This window comes from Dreissena polymorpha, chromosome 5 (assembly GCF_020536995.1).
Source record: "Dreissena polymorpha isolate Duluth1 chromosome 5, UMN_Dpol_1.0, whole genome shotgun sequence".
Taxonomy (NCBI): domain Eukaryota; kingdom Metazoa; phylum Mollusca; class Bivalvia; order Myida; family Dreissenidae; genus Dreissena; species Dreissena polymorpha.
The window spans coordinates 7,788,604-7,810,154 of record NC_068359.1 but is presented as its reverse complement, the minus strand read 5'-3'; the positions used below and the strand labels follow the sequence as shown (position 1 = coordinate 7,810,154).

Below are 21,551 nucleotides of genomic sequence, written 5' to 3'. Positions count from 1 at the left end.
CTAACCTTTGTAGCTAACTTTAGCACATCATGGTAGCACATCATGTGCATGGTGTCTGTTTGTGATGTTTTTGTCAGTCTTGCATTGTGCGTGGTCTATAGTTACCTTGACACTCTAGTGGCAACATTTATTGTTCATCTTCACGAATCTTGATCTAAGTGTGTCTCCCAATGTTATCTCAGCAGAGTTCAAAACTGGGTCACTTGATCTAAGTGTGTCTCCCAATGTTATCTCAGCAGAGTTCAAAACTGGGTCACTTGATCTAAGTGTGTCTCCCAATGTTATCTCAGCAGAGTTCAAAACTGGGTCACTTGATCTAAGTGTGTCTCCCAATGTTATCTCAGCAGAGTTCAAAACTGGGTCACTTGATCTAAGTGTGTCTCCCAATGTTATCTCAGCAGAGTTCAAAACTGGGTCACTTGATCTAAGTGTGTCTCCCAATGTTATCTCAGCAGAGTTCAAAACTGGGTCACTTGATCTAAGTGTGTCTCCCAATGTTATCTCAGCAGAGTTCAAAATAGGGTCACTTGATCTAAGTGTGTCTCATAATGTTATCTCAGCAGAGTTCAAAACTGGGTCACTTGATCTAAGTGTGTCTCCCAATGTTATCTCAGCAGAGTTCAAAACTGGGCCACTTGATCTAAGTGTGTCTCCCAATGTTATCTCAGCAGAATTCAAAACTGGGTCACTTGATCTAAGTGTGTCTCCCAATGTTATCTCAGCAGAGTTCAAAACTGGGTCACTTGATCTAAGTGTGTCTCCCAATGTTATCTCAGCAGAGTTCAAAACTGGGTCACTTGATCTAAGTGTGTCTCCCAATGTTATCTCAGCAGAGTTCAAAACTGGGTCACTTGATCTTAGTGTGTCTCCCAATGTTATCTCAGCAGAGTTCAAAACTGGGTCACTTGATCTAAGTGTGTCTCCCAATGTTATCTCAGCAGAGTTCAAAACTGGGTCACTTGAGATCTAAGTGTGTCTCCCAATGTTATCTCAGCAGAGTTCAAAACTGGGTCACTTGAGATCTAAGTGTGTCTCCCAATGTTATCTCAGCAGAGTTCAAAACTGGGTCACTTGAGATTTGTGATATAGTTCAGACATTAAATAAAAATCTTGAAAACACACTTGAGGTCCCATGATAAATCCAGTCATCATGAAACTGTCTCAGACCATTTGTTAACACTCTAGAAGCCACATTTATTGTCCGATCATCATGAAACCTGGTCAGAAGATTTGTCCCAATGATATCTTGGAAACTGTCTCAGACCATTTGTTCTAATGATATCTCAAGAGTTCTATAATGGTTCTGGTCTGTTAATATTCATGACCACCAGGGGGCAGGGCAGTTTCATCTTGTATGCTTTTATGGCTGTATTGAAATTGACCCTTTAGAAGTCACTTTTTTGCTCCTATTATGATTAAATTTTCTAAAGAATATTTATTTTTATGATATCTTGAGCTCCTATTTTTTCCATCCCATTGAAAAGCATGACCACCAGTAGGCGGGCCATTTATTAATGAACATTTATGAATCATGTAATGAAATGTTCCTACTATTTGCATTATTCTTTATTAATTATAACAAATGATCGATAAGTAAATCAAAATTTTGATTGAATTCAATATGTTTAAAGTATTTTTCAACAATCAGGTGTGAAAATGAATTCAAGGAGAACAATCAACTTGCATGTGTCTGTTTTACAATAACTTATTAGTTTACTTACAAAATATCGTTTGTTTGACATATTCAACCTCAGGTGGTTCAACACACAAGGTTATAATAACTTTGATCTAGATTTGGCCATCAAATACATTTGTTGCATTTTTTTTCAGGTTTTCACATTGAACTTGACAAAGAAGTTATTATCAACACATTTGCCAATTTTTGACGAAATTTTGCTACATCTCATATATTTTATGTCTCAGTGTTAGAAGGACCACCTCTGTATCAGAAGAGGACCCTCAAGTTTCATGATTAAGTGAACCTTTGGTCTTCGAACACATAAACATTGGTGTCAAACTCTGACATGGATGGTAACTCTAGTTTTCCTCATGTTTTAGGTTGTTTGGTTATACCCCTTTCTCATGGACACTAACTCTTGTTTTCCTCATGTTTCAGGTTGTGTGGTTATTTCCCTTTCTCATGGAGACTAACTCTTGTTTTCCTCATGTTTCAGGTTGTGAGGTTATCTTCCCTTCTCATGGACACTAACTCTTGTTTTCCTCATGTTTCAGGTTGTGTGGTTATCTCCCTTTCTCATGGACACTAACTCTTGTTTTCTTCATGTTGCAGGTTGTTTGATTATACCCCTTTCTAATGGACACTGACTCTTGTTTTCCTCATGTTTCAGGTTGTGTGGTTATTCCCCTTCTCATGGACACTAACTCTTGTTTTCCTCATGTTTCAGGTTGTGTGGTTATCTTCCCTTCTCATGGACACTAGCTCGTTTTCCTCATGTTGCAGGTTGTTTGATTATACCTCTTACTTATGGACACTAACTCTTGTTTTCCTCATGTTTCAGGTTGTTTGGTTATACCCCTTTCTCATGGACAATAACTCTTGTTTTCCTCATGTTTCAGGATGTTTGGTTATTCCCTTTTCTCATGGACACTAACTCTTGTTTTCCTCATGTTTCAGGTTGTGTGGTTATCCCCCTTTCTTATGAACACTAACTCTTGTTTTCCTGATGTTTCAGGATGTTTGGTTATTCCCTTTTCTCATGGACACTAACTCTTGTTTTCCTCATGTTTCAGGTTGTGTGGTTATCCCCCTTTCTCATGGACACTGACTCTTGTTTTCCTCATGTTTCAGGATGTTTGGTTATTCCATTTTCTCATGGACACTTACTCTAGTTTTGCTCATGTTTCAGGTTGTGTGGTTATCCCCTTTTCTTATGGACACTGACTCTTGTTTTCCTCATGTTTCAGGTTGTGTGGTTATTCCCCTTTCTCATGGACACTAACTCTTGTTTTCCTCATGTTTCAGGTTGTGTGGTTATTCCCCTTTCTCATGGACACTAACTCTTGTTTTCCTTATGTTTCAGGATGTTTGGTTATTCCCTTTTCTCATGGACACTAACTCTTGTTTTCCTCATGTTTCAGGTTGTGTGGTTATCCCCCTTTCTCATGGACACTGACTCTTGTTTTCCTCATGTTACAGGTTGTGTGGTTATCTATCCTTCTCATGGACACTGACTCTAGTTTTGCTCATGTTTCAGGTTGTGTGGTTATCTCCCCTTCTCATGGACACTAACTCTTGTTAGCGAGGCTGTTTTCGGAGAATTCCCGAGCTATTGTCATAGCCAGTTCGTCGTCCGCCATCCGCCGTAGGCATCGTGCTAAAACCTTAACATTGGCCATAACTTTTTAAATATTGAAGATAGCACCTTGATATTTGGCATGCATGGGTATCTCATGGAGCTGCACATTTTGAGTGGTACAATTTCAAGGTGAACATCATCCTTCAAGGTGTAGGGTCGAAAAAACAGTCAAGGGAAGTAATAAGCTTTAAATGGACATAGTTATCTGACCTGCCCACATATATATTTTTGTTAAATAAATCAAAGCGGTGTTGTGTTTCTGACAAGCACATTGTGGCAAAAGGTCAAGGTCATCCTTTACGGTCTATGGTAAAAAATACAGATTTAAGGGAAGTAATAAGCTTTAAAAAGGGAGAAAATTATTAAATATTGAACATAGCCACTTTATATATTTGGCATGCATGTGTATCTCATGGAGCTGCACATTTTGAGTGGTGAATCTACAGTCACGGTAGTGGCTTTTAATTTTTTGCTACTAAAATTAGAGATTTGTTACAGATAATTATTTTCAAGGGAAGTAATATATATAATTATAAATCTCATATTATATATTTCCTTACCAAGAATTGAAGTTCTTTTCACAGTTACTGTGCAGATTTATTATTTTGATTATTTATAACCCAAATGATTGATTTGTCAAAGTTTTTTTTTTAATGATATAATTATAATTTCTTTGATGTTCATAACATACCTGTGGACTTATATCCATAGATACATGATCAACTATGAAAAAGAAAAAAAACAAAACACTCTGGCTTTGATATCTTTTAAACCACAGGCCTTGGTTGTCAGTGATGTCTGACAAGGTCATAATTGACTGTGAGACCCTCCCCCCCCCCCCACCCCCCGGTTAACCTTTAAAGGGAGATGATTTCTATACCTGCCAAATGATGAATAGAAATCTTATTTCAATGCGGTGCAGTAGGGGGCATTGTATTTCTGACAAACACATCTCTTGTTGGGTCACTAGGTCAAAGGTCAAGGTCACTGTGACCTCAAAAAAAAAAAAATTCTGACAAGCTTTTGCAGCTGAGCGTGGCACCCGTTATGCGGTGCTCTTGTTTTGCTCATGTTTCAGGTTGTGTGGTTATCTCCCCTTCTCATGGACACTAACTCTTATATTCCTCATGTTTCAGGTTGTGTGGTTATCCCCCTTTCTCATGGACACTAACTCTTGTTTTCCTCATGTTTCAGGTTGTGTGGTTATCCCCCTTTCTATGATGAGAACGATGCAGCATTGTTTCAACAGATCCTGAAGGCAGAGTTTGAGTTTGATTCACCTTACTGGGACGACATTTCTGAGTCAGGTGCGTTAAAGGCATAGTTTTAGGAATGTCTTGCCCTCCATGTGTCATTCTTCTCAGTTTGTTTATCTTCCAAATTTATTTGAATATGATAAACCTTTTTAGCTCACCTAAGCACAACGTGCTCATGGTGAGCTTTTGTGATCGCCTTTTGTCCGTCGTCCGTTGTACAGCGTCAACATTTGCCTTGTTAACACTCTATAGAGGCCACATTTATTTCCATTCTTGATGAAACTTGGTCAGAAGATTCATCCCAATAATATCTTGGACAAGTTAACAAATGATGTGGATTGGTTGAAAAATATGGCCCCCAGGGGGCGAGGCATTTTTCCTTTTATGGCTATAGTAAAACCTTGTTAACACTCTATAGGCCACATTTATTTTCCGATCTTCATGAAACTTGGTCAGAAGATTGGTTAAGGATATCTTGGATGAGTTTGAAAATGGTTATGTTTGTTTGAAAAACATGGCTGTAATGGGGGGGGGGGGGGCATTTTTCCTTATATGGCTTTATATATGGCTCTAGTAAAACCTTGTTAACACTCTAGAGGCCACATTTATTGTCCAATCTTCATGAAATTCTGTCAGAAGATTGGTCTTAATGATATCTCGGATGAGTTTGATAATGGTTAAGTTTGCTTGAAAAACATGGCTGCCAAGGGGCAGGGCATTTTGAGCTTACCTGATTGCTCAGGTGAGCTTTTGTGACCGGTTTTTGTCCGTCGTCCATCCGTCCACATTTGTTCGTAAACACTCTAGAGACCACATTTATTGTCCGATCTTCATGAAACTTGTTCAGAAGATTTGTCCCAATGATATCTTGATCGAGTTTGAAATTGGGTCATGCTGGGTCAAAAACTAGGTAAAAAAAAAGAAAAACCTTGTAAACACTGTAGAAGTCACATTTAATGCCCAATCTCCATGTAACTTTGTCAAAATGTTTGTCTTAATGATATGTTGGTTGAGTTCAAAAGTGGTTCTGGTCCGTAGAAAAACATGGCTGCCAGTGGGCGGGGCAGTTTTCCTTATTTGACTATAGAGAAACCTTGTAAACACTCTAGAAGTCACAATTTTTGCCCAATCATCATGAACGTTAGTCAAAACAGTGGTTTTATTGATATCTTGGACAAGCTCGAAAATGGTCCAGATCGGTGTAAAAACATGGCCGCCAGTGGGCGGGGCAATTTTCTCTATATGTATACAGTGAAAACAAGTGAACACACTAGAAGTCACATTTTTGGCACAATTTTCATGAAATTTGGTCAGAACATTTTTTTCCTTGATACAAGAGTTGAGTTCAAAAATGGTTCCGGTCAGTTGAAAAAACATGGCTGCCAGGGGGGGCGGGCAGTTTTCTTATATTTATATAGTAAAAATAGCTTGTGAACACTCTAGAAGTCACATTCTTTGCCCAATCATCATGAAACTTGGTGAAAAGATTGGTTTTTATATATATCTCAGATGGGTTTGCAAATGGTCCTGATCGGTAAAAAAACATGGCCGCCAGGGGGGTGGGGCAGTTTTCCTTATGTGACTATATAGAGAGAAACCTTATGATCGAACACTATAGAAGTCACATATTTTGCCTAATCATCGTGAAACTTAGTTAATACATTGGTTTTATTGATTTCTTGGACAAGTTGGAAAATGGCTCAGATCGGTGAAACATACTTTTTAGCTCACCCGATTTGTCAGGTGAGGTTTTAGGATTGGTCTTTGTCCGCTGTCCGTTCGTCCACATTTGGTTTTTAAACACTCTAGCATTCACATTTCTCAAGCATTCTTTATCAAAGTTGCTGAAAGATCTCAGTCAAGTTTGATGATGAGCAAAATCACATAATGAATGCCATAATTATTGCCCTAAGATTGTCCTAATTTTCATTATATTATACAAAATCCTTGTAAACACTCTAGAGGTCACAATTTTGTTTCAGTTTTTATTAATCTTGGTCATAATATTTATTTTTGTAAGCAAAGTTTGATGTTTGGTAAGGGGGGACAACTCAAAATATCACCATTTTAAATCTTACAAAAACAAAAACACTCCATACGCCAGAGTTTTGGTTCAATAATGATGAAACTTGACCAGGATGTTTGTCTGGTCAATCTAGGTCAAGTTTGGCATTAGGTAAACATTGAATGAACCGACTCCTCTCAGGTGAGCAAACTAGGGCCATCTTGGCCCTCTTGTTCCTTATATGGCTACATATGACTATAGTAGAACCTTGTTAACACTCTAGAGGCCACATTTATTGTCCAATCTTCATGAAACTTGGTCAGAAGATTCATCCCAATGATATCTTGGATGAGTTCGAAAATGGATTTCGTTGCTTTAAAAACATGGCCACCAGGGGGCGGGGCATTTTTCCTTAAATGGCTGTATATGGCTTTAGTAAAACCTTGTTAACACTCTTGAGGCCACATGTCCAATCTTCATGAAATTTGGTCAGAGGATTGGTCTCAATGATATCTTTGATGAGTTCGAAAAATTGTTACGTTTGCTTGAAAAACATGGCTGCCAAAGGGCGGGGCATTTTTCCTAATATGGCTATATATGGCTAAAGTAAAATCTTGTTAACACTCTAGAGTACACATTTATTGTCCGATCTTCATGAAACTTGGTCAGAACATTCACCCCAATGATATCTTGGATGAGTTTGAAAATGGTTCCGGTTGGTTGAAAAACATGGCCGCCAAGGGGGCGTGGCATTTTTCCTTATATAGCTATAGTTAAACCTTGTTAACACTCTAGAAGCCACATTTATTGTCCGATCATCATGAAACCTGGTCAGAAGATTTGTCCCAATGATATATTGGACAAGTTTGAAAATGGTTCCAGTTGCTTGAAAAACATGGCCACCAGGGGGCGGGGCATTTTTCCTTATATGGCTTCATGAATCTTCATAAAACTTTGTCAGAATATTTGTTTAAATGATATCTTGGATGTGTATGAAAATGGTTCTGGTCTGTTGAAAACCATGGCTAGTCATGAAAGTTGGTAAGAACATTTGTTCTAATGACATCTTGGGCTGCACAGAACAGGTCAGTTCCTATGAATCTCAGGTAAGCGACTTTGGGCCTTTCAGGCCCTCTTGTTAAAACATATATCTGAAAAAGAAATCTGTGTATTTTGATTTACAGTGTAAACATGATAAACTTTATACAGGTGGGTTCCATATCTGCATTGGGACTGTTATTAAGACCTTCCCAAAGAAACAGGTATTTAAAAAGTAGGTTGGAAATAAATCAAAGAGACGCAAATGATGACGTCTGATCCTGTATTTTTTTAGCCAAGGAGTTTATTCGCAACCTGATGTGCAAAGACCCTAAGAAGAGGTTCACCTGCAAGCAAGCCATTTCATTTCCATGGTAAGAATTACCAGTGTGTGTAGTCAACATTTACCTTACCTGTAGCAGCCACATTTATTGTCCATAATTCTAGAGCTTGTTGAGATTGTCGCAATTATATATCCACCAAGTTTGAAACAGGCTCATGTTAGATCAAAAACTAGGTTGCTAGGTCAAATTGATGAAAAAGATTCTGAACACTGGAGGCCTAATTTTTTTCCAGATCTTTATCAAGCTTGCTATTAACATTTGTCCAAATTATATCTAGGTTGAGTTATGAACTGGGTCACATGGGTTTAAAATGTAGGTCACTAGGTCTAATTAAATAAAAGGCATGTCAACACTCTAGAGACCACTTTTATTCTCAACGTTTGTAAAATTTTGTCAGAACATTTGTCTCAATGATGTCTTGGCCATGTTTAAAACCGATCAAAAACTGAAAAAAGGCCCATCAGGGATGACACTTTGGGCCTACAATGGATTTTGGTTTTAAAGAGACCTCCTGGCAACAAAAAAATCAAAATTTTAATGTAATTTTAAAAAGATAGTCCCTTCTTAGCGAAAATCCAGTTTTATCAGACAGTGTTTTCCCTGAATAGCGTGTGTCCGGCACTGGGACGGACCTTATTAAGCTCTGTTTTCCCTGAATAGCGTGTGTGTCCTGCACTGGGACGGACCTTATTAAGCCGTGGCTCATTAGATTTCTGGTTCTATTTCAGGATATCTGGCAACACAGCTCTTGACAAGGACATTCATGCCTCAGTCAGTGCACAGATGCAGAAGAACTTTATCAAGAGCAAGTGGAAGCGTGCCTACAACGCAACAGCAGTCATACGACAGATGCGCAAGCTCGCAATGCACAAGGATGATCAAAACAACGCACATGTACCAAAATAGTGGCCACCGGTGCCTGAATGGTCGCTGAGTTGTGAGGTGAAGTCGTGTACCAGGTGTCCGAGATGTTCACATCAAAATTGACATGCAGAATTACCACGGTCTGGTCGCAATGAGGACTGGTTGAAAAGATTTTTGTGTTTTGGCGGGATATATTTTTTGTCTCTGGTGTCAAATCTTGACACAGTCTGTATTAAGTACGTTATTTTTAATGGATTCTTTGGATTGCTGCAAGATACATATTTTGGAAAAAGAACAATTTAATCTCAGAGTAAAAACGTGGCATTCTCTATTATGCATTTAGTTAATAGTTTACTTGAGTGACCATGTTATATTACTATTGTATCATTTGCGCAAGTTTAATGACTTATTAACATATTGGTGAAGTGTGTGTTGATGGGGATTGAGATTTTAATGTGTTGAAAATACTTTTTGTTATGCTAAAGTATGAAATTATAAAAATATGGAAACATATATATATGAACAGATACATAGCACTACTATGTAGCACTGGGTATTGCACATGGAAGATTATTGATGTTGTATAGTTATGAAGCATGCCATGACATTTCTTTTATCAGTATAGTTTTTTGCTTTTGTGTTTTCAACAATATTTTGTACAGTTTTTTTAACATCCCTTTGCCAATCTGATTGTGTGATTTAGATATTATTATTGCATTTAAATTTTGCCAGGTCATATAAATAGTCCCTTAACTTATTACAGAGCTCCATATAAAGATTATATCTAAATGGTTTTATATTATTGTTAAAGGGTATTTTACTTTTTTGTTTCAGCCATAAAGGGTATTGAGGAATATTGAGGGGATTTTACATTTTCATAAAAGCTGACATAGTACGTCATGTCATGTTTAATCTAGAAATATTATAACTTGTTATTACTAAATGCAAACAGAATAAATTTTAAATGATAAAATGAACAGACTTTCTTTACAATATTAAACTTACTTTTGTTGTATTTCTGTCTTGATTGGGTCTTTCTTGCATATAACTTGTGTTGTATCTCTGTCTTGATTGGGTCTTTCTTGCATATAGTATTTATGTAGTACATTAATGTCATTTCACAATTAAAATAAGTTATGGCATGGCATGTGTAATTGAAAATAAAGTAACACTGCCTGTGGTCTATGAAAGTTAACTATTAACTTCTACTCTAAAAAATAGTTTTTACAATTCTAGAAGCATCATAAGATCATCTCTTTTGACATATTTAAATATACCTCCCACAGGCGCTGCTGCTATAAAAATGTCCTTTAATAACATCCCTTTTTTGATCCACAAACACCATGAGGTAAGGATAACTTACACTAAAAACTCAACTGGATTATTAGTTAAACCGTTTGCGCACTTTAATCAATGAAAAAAACATAACAACATTTTATTGCATGATGTTACATACTGGGCCTTTATATATATATATTTTTCAAGCCGTAAGTACACAGATATCCATCTTATCTGGAGCTCTGGACTTAATGGTCATGAAAAAAACAATGCAGGGTTATTTAGAGAATTTTTTTTTTTTTAACAAATGAAAAATTATCAGTTTAAAGAATTAAAGATCTCATTTTTTACATTTATACTTTTTCCTGACCTTATTTTCCAAACCATTTATTGTTATTAATGAAATACTTTTGCTGTTCATTGTTGTTTCTTTTGTCGAAAAAATATTATTTAATTGAATGCAATATACCCGGTACATGTACCGGTAGTTCTTAAATTATGCCAAAGATTTGTTCTTTTCCATCGCTTGATTATGGTCTTCATCTATTCACTCATTGCTTTAATATTTACAAGATATTAGCTGCTTTTGTACTTATTGCTTTTTGCTTGTTTTTATTATTACATTGTTGGAGCTTTTTGAAATGATCACATTATGTCCCAAAATGAGATTCATTATTTCATGAGCATAGATACATGTGATATGTACTGGAATTGATGACATGTTTGTACCTGAAGAAAATGTCGCATAATAATCATATTGCCACTAATAAGTACTCTAACCCTTACAGTGCGGGAACCGAATTTTAAAGGCCTTTGCAAACAGTTTGGATCCAGATGAGACGCCACAAAACGTGGCGTCTCATCAGGATCCAAACTGTTTGCTATTCTGATAGTATTCTTTGAAAAAAAATCGAAGAAAATGCTAATTTTAGAAATTCTGCAGACGACATTTTAGCAGACGACAAATTTCCCAGCATGCAAAGGGCTAATAATTGCTATGCTTCAACACTAATAAAAGTAAATCCCAAATGTGTGATTGAAGGCATTTGCAAGGATTTAGATACATTATGTAAGATTCCTCATATGGACACTGGACTTTTTTGTTAATGTATTATATCAGTATTAACAAATAATGTTTTCATGGAAGTTCTGTTTCACTATTGTCTTTGAATGTTTTCCTAAACTCTGAACTTTATGCTAGTAGTGTAAAAGAATTGTGAGACATGTTAAGATATCAGAGAATTAATAAATCATTTTCATCTTGTGAAATGCATTAATATGTGTCTTTGTTACCATTGAATGGTTTTGTTATGTTTGGGGAAGAACAAATGTTATAAATTCATTTTTCATCTTTTAAAATAATGAACAAAATCAACCAGGGTCATTGTATTATCTTCAATAGATGCAATTTTAAATAATACACAAATGTATCTCACTTTTGCCATGGAGCAAATGTGCAAATTTTTGCAAGGGCTGTTTTACAGATTTATTTGTGAGAAATATATTGACCGTCTTCTTGCCTTTTCTTTAAAATATCGTATTTATTATATTAATTTAAACAATCTTTTACAATCAAAAACTACCAAAACAGTAAGTTTATAATCTTTGAAATTATTTAATACACAATCTTTATTGTTCTGCATTTTATTTGTTTTCTGAGTGGTGTTCAGTTCTTTTTGTTGTGGTATAAATTGATTTGATATTGATATAATGATATGCATGTTATATACAACAAGCTCAGTTAATCAACTTAAACAAATGTCAACTGAACTGACTTGTGATTGTCCTCCAATGTTGTTGTCCACTACTCCATGTACTACAGTATGCTGGCCTGTGGTTTTATTGGTGTTGACATTGGAATATTTTGATTGAAGAAATGCTAAATATAGCTTAAATAGCAATCACTTGATGCGGAAGAGTTCACATTACTATAGTCATGTGATTTTTAGCTCGACGTTTTTGGAGAAAACCTGAGGTATTGTCATAGCCAGCTCGTTGTGTCGTCCGCCATCTGACGTCCGCGTCGTGCTAAAACCTTAACATTGGCTCTAAAATCAAAGTGCTTCCACCTACAACTTTGAAACTTTATATGTAGATGCACCTTGATGAGTTCTACACGCCACACCCATTTTGGGGTCACTAGGTCAAAGGTCAAGGTCACTGTGACCTCTAAAAAAATAAATAATCTGACAAGCTTTCATTTATTCAAAACTGCACCCGTAGCCGAGCGTGGCACCCGTTATGCGGTGCTCTTGTTATAAAACATAAATTTATTCAATGTAAAGGATAAATAAATCTTCCAGCCTGTAACCATCGGAATCCTCAACACTCAGTTGGTAGTGCTGTGGGAAGGTTTGAGAATAAATAAATAAAGAATAAAGCATGTTGTAATTACACAATTTAATTTATTGTTCATGTTTTATTATTATGTCATGGTGTGTTTTCAGCCTAATTATAGAGGATAATTTTGATGCACAAGATTGTCCTAGGTTTATGTATATATGCATCTGGATATGAGGTGCGTAGATTTTCTTTGCTGTTTATTGAAATTTTACTGTTATTGTCAACTTGGCCTATATTTATATATTGTATTGTTTTTTAATCATAATTTGTTTAATGATATGTGTTTACAATCGCTTAGTGAAGTTGCTATACATGAAACTATATATTTAACAAACTTGTATACCACACCTTTTCATATTGATAGGGCTTTTGTGGCCCTCTTGTAGTGTTTATACTATTCGAGAAGTTACCTTCAAGTGTCATTTTCTGAGATATAAGTTTAAGATCTTTGTTAGTGAAATTGTAATCAACATTTGATCAGCATACCTTTAATATGATTTGTTATTAATGTTGATCATACTTTATTGTATACATGAAAAACTAAATTAGTTTACAAGAATATTTTCAAGAAGATTTCTTGATAATATTTTCAATAGTTATTTATTTATTTTGCACTCATTTTTAACACATCCTTACAACTGGTTAATATTTTGTTCTCATTTTTCACTAAGCTATACATCTGGTAAAATCTACTAACATAAATTCAACCTATATTTAAAAGTAGTCCAAAATATGTTATACATGTGTGTATGTTTTGGGGGGATGGTTTTATGCCTCCCCCCTTTGAATAAGGCAGCATAGAGCAGTCACATTGTGTGTTGGTATGTCTGTATGTGTGAAATTTCCCTCTCAGCCCTCACATTGTGATGGATTCAACCATCATAGGATAATGTCCCTACCATAAAGTTCAAGGTCACTCATAGAAGCTAAAGTTCAAGTTTGGGCATAAAAAAGCTTGAAAATTCCTGCTTCAGCCATATCTTTGCTAGCTATATACTTGTGCATTAAAAAAACTTGGCAGAATGCATTCCATTATAAGGCCATATGTTGAGTGCAACACTTGTCTCCCTACCTCAACGGTCAAGGTCACACATTGTCATTCATCATACTTCTTTAAGATAACTTACAACTAAAAACTACCATGAAGAGGCGTTTCCTGTGTAAAACACGTCTCCTTACCTGGGAGGTCAAGTTCACATATAGAGGTCAAAGGTCAAAGTCGGCTCAGAAACAGCTTTTCTGGGCTGTAATTTTGTCATTCATAATTGAATTGAAAGATAACATGCCACAAATGACTGACTGAGGATTTTGAGTGTCAAATGTATTACCTCTCTCATTACATAAAAGATCAAGATCACATAGATGATTAAAAGTCAAATTTTGCCATAAATAGCTTTTGTTTGACATAAGCAGAGATTTGACCAAAAACATGTAATGTGGGCTATTGCCCTGTGATCATGCGACTCTTGTTTTTCTTCAAAGGGGTATTTGTTTTTTTACATTCCACTTTAAAAATTCCATTCATTGTTGTCATTATAAAATCATGGTGTATTCAGGCTTTCCAGCGTTCCTAGTATTTCCTAGTTTTTTAAATGTGCTCCTAGTTTTTCCTAGTTTTGTCTAAAACCTCCTAGTATTCCTAGTTTTTCATTACCGGGTCATTTGGCACTTTTTTGGATAAGGTAAAACTGTCTTTTAATGTATTTAGATATTTTGTTTCGAAATAGGACCTTCAGGTTGTTGAGCTGACAATATTTGGTAGTCTTTGTGGAGTCTGGTGTCACTGGTCACATAGTCTACCCGTGATACCTGAAAGTTGGACTGAGCTCTGTGATGACTACAAATGAAAACTTATGCCTATATTCTGAAACGTTCCTCCTCTCAACCCAACCTCAGTTAAATCCAATCAGTATAACTACGCACGTGATTTTATCTAACGTTCCTCTCTTTCACTCACATTGGTATTCACAAACAAAAGGACAGCTCGAGGTTCCTTGACTGAGGGAGGATACGGTGAGGTAGTGAAGTTGTTCCTCGAGTCTCACTCAAAGTATTTTTTTTATGAATACCAAAACAGAAGCTCGTACAACTATATGTTTATTTTTTTATTTTTAGTTATTTCAAAGTGTGGGTAACCTGAAAAATACACTGTATGGCGGGTTAATGGAACCACAAAATCTTGTGTTCATGGATAGGTAGGTAGGTTAGCGTTTGTTTTTCATTGAACCTTTTTACTTACAAACAAGCCACTTCATAATGCACCAACAATATCCATAGACAGAAATCTTCATAATGTCTATGCAACATCCTTTTAGTTTATAACTATGTAAAGTTGGACAAAACAATTTTCTGCTACAAAGTCGATTCGAAATAACAAAACAAATTTTAGGGTCGCAACAAAAAAATAGGGTCGCACGGGTTATTCAAAACAAACATTTTTCACACATATGAATATGTAAATTACACGTGTATAAATATTATTTTGATAAACCGATTATTTTGACATTTTGCTATTGAACGGATTGTATACAATAGGTGCCCAACAATACACATTCACACACATTCACAATTTGTCGACTCCTCCAGCTCTCCTCGACTAAGTAAACACTGTGAATACCAATCTCTTCCTTGACTCAAACTAACCAAAGGCGCCCTCGAGCCTTCCTTAGTCGAGGTTGAGTGACGTTCTAGAATATAGCCACTATTCAGCTTAACAGTCCTGTTGTATGAAATGTGTTCGGTTACTGTGGTAATCAGGTATGGAAAAGTCGAAAAGGTAATAAACTTCTTAGTCGTTACTCCTAGTTTTTGTTTCCACCTTCCTACATTTTCCTAGTTTTTATCCCCCGCCAGAGGCGGAGGGATATTGTTTTGGCGTCCGTCCGTCCGTATGAGTATATATATGCATAAGAGGATGATGCACGCCAAATGGCATTGTATACTATCTGTTAATAACAGAGTTATGGCCCTTTGTATCTTGAAAAAATGCTTTTGACTATAGGCACTTTTGTGTCTGGAGCCATATCTTGGAAGTGCTTTGGCGGATTTCATTGAAACTTGGTATGAGTATATATCCCCCGCCAGAGGCGGAGGGATATTGTTTTGGCGTTGTCCGGCTGTCCATCCGTCCGTCACTTTTGTGTCCGGATCCATATCTTGCAAGTGCTTTGGCGTATTTCATTGAAACTTCACATGAGTATATATATATATATGCATAAGAGGATGATTCAGGCCAAATGGCATTGTACACTATCTGTTAAAACCAGAGTTATGGCCCTTTGTATCTTGAAAAAATGCTTTCTACTAAAGGCACTTTTGTGTCCGGAGCCTGTCAGTATGTTCATCCGTTCGATATGCACCCATCCTCAAACAAAGCATATGTTGCCGGGGATATCAATTCTACGAATTTGCTTGTTTGTAAATAATTTTCCTAGTTTTCTCCTAGTATTTTCAAAGGTGCTGCTGGAAAGCCTGTGTATTTAAAAATGCTATTTTGGGGTGAAATTGATTTTCAAAAATTAAGCATTTTGAAAATATTTGATTTTTGTATGTACCATAGATGCAGTTTTATAATTTGTTACAAATAAAAGAAATATTACTTAAACATGTTCAGCAATGTTATTTCTAGATCGAAAGTAAGCCTCAAATAAATAAAACCAACAGTTTGGATTAAAAACAACAACTTAAGTCTGAAAAAAAGCCTGCACACTGTTTTAGCATGCCCAACATCAAGCCAACTTACAATTTGACACCCCCCCCAAAAGTCCTTTTGCCAAAACTTAACAGTACTAGTATGTGGCTGTCGTATCCGCAACTGTAGTTTACCAGTGACCATTGTCTATCAATTATTGAGTTGACCTGTCATGGGTTTCTATTTGTACTTACCCGGTAGTTGAAAAGAAAAGCACACGGCCAAATAATCTATTTGCAAGAACTTTGAAGTCTTAATTGGCAGTTGTTGGAAACATTGATTTTGTAGTGATATTTCAATTCAAACTTTTATTTAAAAACAAAATTTAAACAACAATACTTGTTTTATACTCAGAACACTTAATATAACAGATTATGTTGTATAGTTTGTAGAAATAGTATATGATCTGAAAATATTCAGCGTAATAAAGGTCAAACAAATTTGTTTATAATTTGTGATGTTGTTGACTTTAAAATTGTATTTATTAATTTTTGTCTATTTCAATTTGCATTTAATGACTAGTATTTGGTCTTTTGTATGGTACATGATATGTTTATTATATTGTTGTAAGTTATTTTGCACATTTTTGGTGTTTCAAAGATTTTATTTAGAATATATATTTGGATTATATTAATTCTTAATGATATACTCAATGTTAATTTCCCGATATCCGAACATTTACGAGCCAAAGTGAGACTGGCTTTGGGCAGCTTCGGAAGGACGATGTGTTCATGAGAGGGTTATTGTGCTTCCAAAGCAGTCCGAAGCCAATGTCGCGCTTGGCGTAAATGTTCGGATAGCGAAACCAGAAATTCACATGGAATATATTGTGACACAAAAAAAAAACAACTAGCATTGTGTTTAGCGTTCAAGCGATGTTACAAGACCACATCTAGCGTTGAAATTTTAAAAGGAACATTGATTTTTCATTTGTTGACTTTATTTTTCGAAAAATTATACTAAATATTCGTTGATTTTGAGTGTTTATGAGCTTTTAAGGTTTTGGCTGAATTTTAAGGCATTATTTTAAATGCATTTAAGAAGTGACTGTTATTTTCAATGGTGCAATGTATGTGTGCTTGTGTCTTATATATAGTATTTGACAACTCAATTTCACTTTTATGTTGTTGTTTTTAGCTCACCAGAGCATAACCTGCTCATAATGAGCTTTTGTGATCACCTTTTGTTCCTCGATCATATAGCGACATTAGTTACCTTCTCAACACTCTAGAGGTGGCATGTATTGCCCAAATTTCATGAAACATGGACAGAACATTTGCTGGATTATTATATGTTGGACGAGTTAAAAAATGGGTCATCACATGGTTAAAAAAAAAATAGGTCACAAGCTCAAATTGATGAAAAAGCTTGTCAAAATTAGAAATCACATTTAAAGTCCAATTTGTATGAAACTTTCTCAGAATGATGGTCCCATTGATATCTCAGGGCACTTTTCCTGATACGGCTGTGCACTTTTCCTGATATGGCTGTACTCAAACATTGTGCCCCCTATCTTGTCTCAGGGCACTTTTCCTGATATGGCTGTACTCAAACATTGTGCCCCCTATCTTGTCTCAGGGCACTTTTCCTGATATGGCTGTACTCAAACATTGTGCCCCCTATCTTGTCTCAGGGCACTTTTCCTGATATGGCTGTACTCAAACATTGTGCCCCCTATCTTGTCTCAGGGCACTTTTCCTGATATGGCTGTACTCAAACATTGTGCCCCCTATCTTGTCTCAGGGCACTTTTCCTGATATGGCTGTACTCAAACATTGTGCCCCCTATCTTGTCTCAGGGCACTTTTCCTGATATGGCTGTACTCAAACATTGTGCCCCCTATCTTGTCTCAGGGCACTTTTCCTGATATGGCTGTACTCAAACATTGTGCCCCCTATCTTGTCTCAGGGCACTTTTCCTGATATGGCTGTACTCAAACATTGTGCCCCCTATATTGTCTCAGGGCACTTTTCCTGATATGGCTGTTCTAAAACATTGTGCCCCCTATCTTCATGAAAACTTGTCACACACAGTCAAAATCTTGGTCACTTGGTCAAATTTAAGAAAAAGTTTGTAAATACTCTAAAGGATACATTAATTGTCCAATCGTTATGGCAAGTTTGAAAATGGATCATGAGCGATCAAAAACTACGCCACCAAGTCTAGTTAAAGAAAAGGCTTATGAACTTGCTAGAGGCAATATTTACTGTCTAATGATAGTCTCTCAATTTGATTTATACATAATTAACATGTGAACTATTGAACTAAACAGTCTCTTGCAGGAGAAACAACCAGATACTGACTGACTGGGTTGTTCTAGTAGGGTTGTCCCCCATAAATTATTCGTATAAATTTAGCCTATGTTGATGTTCAATCAGTGTTGGAAATATTTTCAATTATCAAAAGGTTGTCATAATAATGTGCCGAGAAATTATATTAATGTTTCATGAAGGAATTTTATTCTTCTGAACTGCATCTAGGTGAGCGGCTTAGGGCCCATTGCTCTCGTTCTTATATCTTGGATGAGGTCTAAAATAGTTCTTGAAACATTGCAATTAGCTCAAGGAAACAATAAGGTCATTACGTTCAATGGTGAGCAACATACGGCGTTTGGCCTTCTTTATTTTTTACTGCTTATTTTTAAAGCAGAGTTGTTGTTTTCTTTTTACTTTGGTCAAATCTGAATAAAGAGGCAGTTTATTTCTCATTAAATATTTAATGGTGCAAAAGGGCAGCATTGTATGATTAAACTTGCCCTAACCCTAACCCGCTCCAATCTTTTGGGGCCAAATTCTTTTGAACAACTGATCTTTTATTGTGGCCTCATTTGAAACTGGTTTTTTTGCTTATTTAGATGTGGTACAAATAAATATGACCTTTATGGACTGGGTTGTGTATTATCATTCAAACTCAAGTGACCTATAATCCTTTGTCATTTTGCAAATATGAGTGTAATGATGTGACACATGCAGACCAGAAAGTCACTTGTACCTTGGGCACATTTGAACTTCTAATGAGGTCTAATACTTAATTACTGGTTATGGTTTTATTCACAGTGTTTTTATGCCTCCGAAGGTGGGCATATAGTGATCGGACCATCGTCTGTCTTTCTTTCCGTCACACTTTGCATTTAGGTTTCGAAAAATGCTCATAACTTCTATGTCGCTTCAGATAGCAACTTGATGTTTGTGTGTCTCATAGAGCTGCAGATTTTGAGTGATAAAAGGTCAAGGTCAAAGATATGGCTTCAAAGGAGCGCAGAAGGGGGGCATTGTGTTTCTGACAAACACATCTCTTGTTATGCCCTTCTTTGATTAAGGCGGCGTAAAGCAGTCACACTGTAGTGCAGAGAAATTCCTTTAAGCAAACAGCGCTGACCCTGATGAGATGCTGCATCATGTGGCGTCTCATCTAGGTCTACGCTGTTTGCCAAGGCCTTTTTTCTAGACGCTAGGCAAAAATGGGTTAAAAGGACAAGGTCACACAAGATCAAAGGTCAAATTTATTGATGATAAAGTGTAAAAGCAATATACTTTACCATATTGATGGCTTTTAGCTCACTTGAGCACAATGTGCTCTTGGTGAGCTGTAGTCTGCTGTAGTGATTCCCTTTTATCCGTTTTTCGTTGTCAAATATTTGCCTTGTTAATAATGGACTCTATTACACAGGGGTCAAACATTGACCCCTTCCTAGGGTTGACTCTATTACACTGGGGTCAAACATTGACCCCTTCCTAGGGTTGACTTTATTACACTGGGTCAAACATTGACCCCTTCCTAGGGTTGACTATTACACTGGGGTCAAACATTGACCCCTTACTAGGGTTGACTCTCTCCTTACATGTATTTAGTGAACATTTCTGAAACCACAAGACCCACAGCAACTTAGGGCTTTTGTCCCTTTTCTTGTTTAATGTTTATTAAAATGAATTGTGGTTTTTAAATGCATTATATACATTTATTGATATACATGTAGAGCTACATAATACTTTATTATCCCACCAAAGGCGGAGGTACACGAGTTGGTGTTGTCCATCCGTATGTCCGTCTATCACAAAACTTTAGGGCTATATCTCAATAACTATACAAGATATCACCATAAAACATCATAGGTATATAGATATCAATAGGAAGTGCCATGCACAAGAACCATACCCCTACACTTTCTTTAATAAGAAGCTTTGTTTTTAGTTTTTTTATGCCCCCGAAGGTGGGCATATAGCGATCACACTGTCCGTCTGTCACACTTTTTTGAAAAATGCTTATAACTTATATGTCGCTTCAAATGTAACCTTCATAATTGGTATGCATGTGTATATGGACAAGACCTTTCCAAACTCGCGCAAATTTTGACCCCTTTGACCTCGACCATGAACTTAGGGTCCGCGTTTAGGTTTCGAAATCTGCGTTTAGGTTTCAATAAATGTTCATTATTTCTATGTCGCTTTAGATGTAACCTTCATATTTGGTATAGATGTGTATATGGACAAGGCCTTTCCGTGAGTGTACAAATTTTGACACCTTTGACCTTGAACTTGGGGTCTGCGTTTAGATTTCGAAATCTGCGTTAAGGTTTCTATTGAAGCGTTTTTCGGGGGCATATGTCATCCTATGGAGACGGCTCTTGTTATTTGATGTAACTTTTCAGGACAATATCTCAGATACCATGCAAGACTTAAACAGAAACTGCATGGATGTATTGATATTAATGTGAATTTCCATGCTTAAGAACCTTGACCCTTCACTTTCTTTAATGAGTTATTGCCCCTTTTTTGTATGCTGAAACTTTTCAGGACAATATCTCAGATACCATGCAAGACTTAAACAGAAACTGCATGGATGTATTGATATTACTGTGAATTTCCATGCTTAAGAACCTCGACCCTTCACTTTCTTTAATGAGTTATTGCCCCTTTTTTGTATGCTGAAACTTTTCAGGGCTATATCTCAGATACCATGCAAGTTTTTTAGATGAAACTTTATAGGTGTATTGATATTAATGAGGAGAAGTGCCATGATTAAGAACCATAACCCTTCACTTTCTTCAATAAGAATTATTTCCCTTTGTTATTTTTTGTATGATGAAACTTTTCAAGGCTATATCTAAGATAGTATACAACATTTCAACATGAAACTTCATTGGTGTGTAGAACTCAATGGGAAGAAGTGTCATACACAAGAACAATAACCTGCACTTTCTTAACTAAGAGATATTGCCAATTGTTGTTTATGTATAATGTAACTTTTCAAGACTATATCTCAAATAGGTTTCAAGATTTCAACTTGAAACTTTATGGTTGTGTAGGTATCAATGAGGAGCATTGCAAATCAATAAAACAATTATCCAACACGTAATTATTACCTATTAATTATTACCCTACACTTAATGATTATACTCTATATCAAAGGATATGC

The 21,551-nt window shown here is 36.2% G+C and overlaps 1 protein-coding gene across 1 annotated transcript in view; it reads left to right on the top strand.

Moving 5' to 3' along the window:
• Positions 1–19,017, top strand: part of LOC127880959 (calcium/calmodulin-dependent protein kinase type 1-like) — an 82,620-nt gene extending 63,603 nt beyond the window's left edge. Inside the window, exons 7-9 of the mRNA XM_052428477.1 lie at positions 4,512–4,624; positions 7,912–7,990; positions 8,689–19,017. Coding sequence (XP_052284437.1) covers positions 4,512–4,624; positions 7,912–7,990; positions 8,689–8,866 — 370 coding nt within the window. The 3' untranslated portion in view covers positions 8,867–19,017. The remainder of the gene's footprint in view (positions 1–4,511; positions 4,625–7,911; positions 7,991–8,688) is intronic.
• The last annotated feature ends 2,534 nt before the right edge of the window (positions 19,018–21,551 follow it).